At 32.1% G+C, this 2,676-nt stretch overlaps 1 protein-coding gene across 1 annotated transcript; it reads left to right on the forward strand.

Annotated features, from left to right (window-relative positions):
- Nucleotides 1–247: 247 nt before the first annotated feature.
- On the forward strand, nt 248–595 carry LOC130940124 (uncharacterized). The gene has a single exon (XM_057868174.1). The coding sequence runs from the start codon at nt 248–250 to the stop codon at nt 593–595; it is 348 nt and encodes a 115-aa protein (XP_057724157.1).
- The last annotated feature ends 2,081 nt before the right edge of the window (nt 596–2,676 follow it).

Raw genomic sequence — 2,676 nt, forward strand, 5'->3', positions numbered from 1 at the left:
CATCTAGATTAAAATACTATTAATTTCTCAAACAAAATACACCCATACTATCAAGAATAATCATCCGGATACTAGGGATAATAAACATCTGATATCCTACTGAATCGAACATCCCTATACCCCTATTGTACACATTATACAGATACTCCATTGGCTCCTTATACTTCCTCTTTCCAATTAAAATAAAATAAATATGTATATATAAGTAGGTTGTGTTAAGGTTAATTAATACATTCCCCTAAAAACCATGAAACTTGAGAATTGCTACACTCTCATTGTTTGTGGTAGTGCATTGATGACAACACAAAAGAAGAAAAAGAAGAAAAGGGCAAGCCTAAGAACATTGTGGAGGAAAATCAAGAGGGAAAAGAGGAGGTTTTTTATGAGTTCTTCAACGGTGGTTCATTTCCAATATGATCCCAGCTCCTACTCACACAACTTTGATGATGGTTATTCCACCGACCCAGATTGCATTTCTCGCTCTTTTTCATCTCGATTTGCAGCACTTCCCTCCAAGATTTTCTTCAAGAATAATAATGCTCAAATGGTGGATGATGTAGATAATAACAAGTTTAAGAGCAGCACAGTGTTATAGTAGTTGAGTTTTTTTTCTTTTTATTGTTATTATTTAGTTCTATTTATTGTTCAAGTGAATTATGATGTTTTTGCATGAAAATTAATCTCTTTTAATTTCTTTAAGTGAAAACTCAGGTGCAGTCGATTTCACGTGAAGTTGATACTTGAAAGTCGTTAGATGATTTGACTGATTTGACTAAATTTTCATCTAACGACTCTCAGATATCAACTTCATATGAAGTCGACTTCACCTGAATTTTTACCATTTCTTTATCATCTTTTTTCTTATCAAACTTCATCTGAAAATACCATTGAAGAAAACGCTCAAAACTCAAAAGTTCATAATTAACCTGAGATTGAATTGTTTTTATTGAACAAAATGATTACAAAGTTAATTAAAATAAGCTTGCTTATCATGCATTGCACAAATTAAAGTAGAACTGATTTGATGGTCCTGTACTTGTTTATCTTTCATCAGAATCACTAGATCTTGCTATCTAGAAAAAGCACTTTATGTGAATGGACTAGTGATTTTTTTTCTTGGCTTCTTGCAATAACCAATTAATTAGAAGCCAAAAAGGATATAAAGTGGTGAAGAAGCATTTTATATTTTGGTTGAAGTGTTAATTAAATATTCCATTAGACTCACCATCACAACCTATACGTATATATAACGTAAGGTTAGAAAGAGAGAAAATTATTCTAAAGACAAACAGAATATAAAAAAATCAAGTAGAATATAGATAGCATATATAGGAGATATAGGAGCATTTTTCTTGCATCCTAATCTCTACTTTGGATTCGGTTACCACATAGAGCTATCACTATCAATGAAGGGTCACATAGAGCTCATGGAATTTTATTTAATATTTATATCCTTTTAATTTTATTAATTATTATCATTAATTGGTATCATATTTTGGACCAAGTTGGCCATATAAATGCTAATAGTACATTATATCCATCAATTAGAAATAAAGGTTGAATACGATTTTGATCCTTAAGATAGTGTTTGATAGAGAGATAGAAATTAGAAAACTAGTACGGAGAGACATAGACTTAAATAAATTTTAGTATTTTGTTTAGTGTAAAGTGGGAGATAAAAATTAAAACAAGAATGAAGTTCTAATTTAATTTGTACAAAGAGTAAAATTAAAATTAATTAATTGAAATGAGGGTATTTTAGGTATAAAAAGTTATTAAAGTTTTAGTCTCCATCTCTAAAAATTTCAATTCCTTGTGTTCTTACTTTTTGGAGATACTGAAATTTTGGGATAGAGAAACAGAAATTTTAGCACTAGTCTCTGAACCAACAAACAAGATACTGAATCTCAGTCTCCCAGTTTCTGTCCCAGTACCTTAAAACAAACACTACCTAAGGTATAGGCCGAAATTTTTTTTTCCCAATTTTTTTTTTCATACAAAATGGTTTCTAAGGTTTAACTTAATTTTAAAATCATCCTTAAAATTTAAGTTGGTTTTAAATTTTTTACAGCAAAAACAGAGACAGAGATGGATCATAGACTGCTTCTTTTTCTTCTTCTCTTTCCCTTTTGCAAGAGCAAAAATACTCTCTTTCTCTTTTTTTATTTTATAATTTTTTTGTTATGGATAATTTGGTCTAAAATTTTAAAATTTAAATAAAAATGATGATTTTAAACCTTAGGGACATTTTATATTAAAAAAAATTAGAGACGAAAATTTTTTTGACTTATACTTTAAAGACCAAAATCATACTTAGAGTAAATCCCCAAATTGGGTCTGTGCACTAATGTTGCCCCTCAGTTTCTAAATGCTCTAAATGCACCCTCCAATTTGAGCTCCGTGCGAAATCCTGGTCCTTCCATCCAATTCTGGCATGACTCAGCAGCCAGAGCGCTGAGCTGGCGGTTCCACCTCCACGTAGGCTTCATCACCCTCCACCATCACCATCGTTCCTCCTCTTCTCCCAACGGAGCCACTACCCTTCTCTCTTCTTCCAATCCTTCCTTTCCTTTCTCCCTTCCTCACGCATTGTAGCCCTTTCATTCTCTCAGTTCACCAGCCTTCATATCACTACCTCAGAACCACCGCCGTAACCCTTTCTCTTTTCTTCTTCCT

The sequence above is a fragment of the Arachis stenosperma genome, chromosome 7, assembly GCF_014773155.1.
Source record: "Arachis stenosperma cultivar V10309 chromosome 7, arast.V10309.gnm1.PFL2, whole genome shotgun sequence".
Lineage (NCBI taxonomy): Eukaryota > Viridiplantae > Streptophyta > Magnoliopsida > Fabales > Fabaceae > Arachis > Arachis stenosperma.

Bases quoted from the DNA above. Each gene is read 5' to 3' on its own strand.
- LOC130940124 (XM_057868174.1), top strand. From the start codon at position 248: ATGAAACTTGAGAATTGCTACACTCTCATTGTTTGTGGTAGTGCATTG.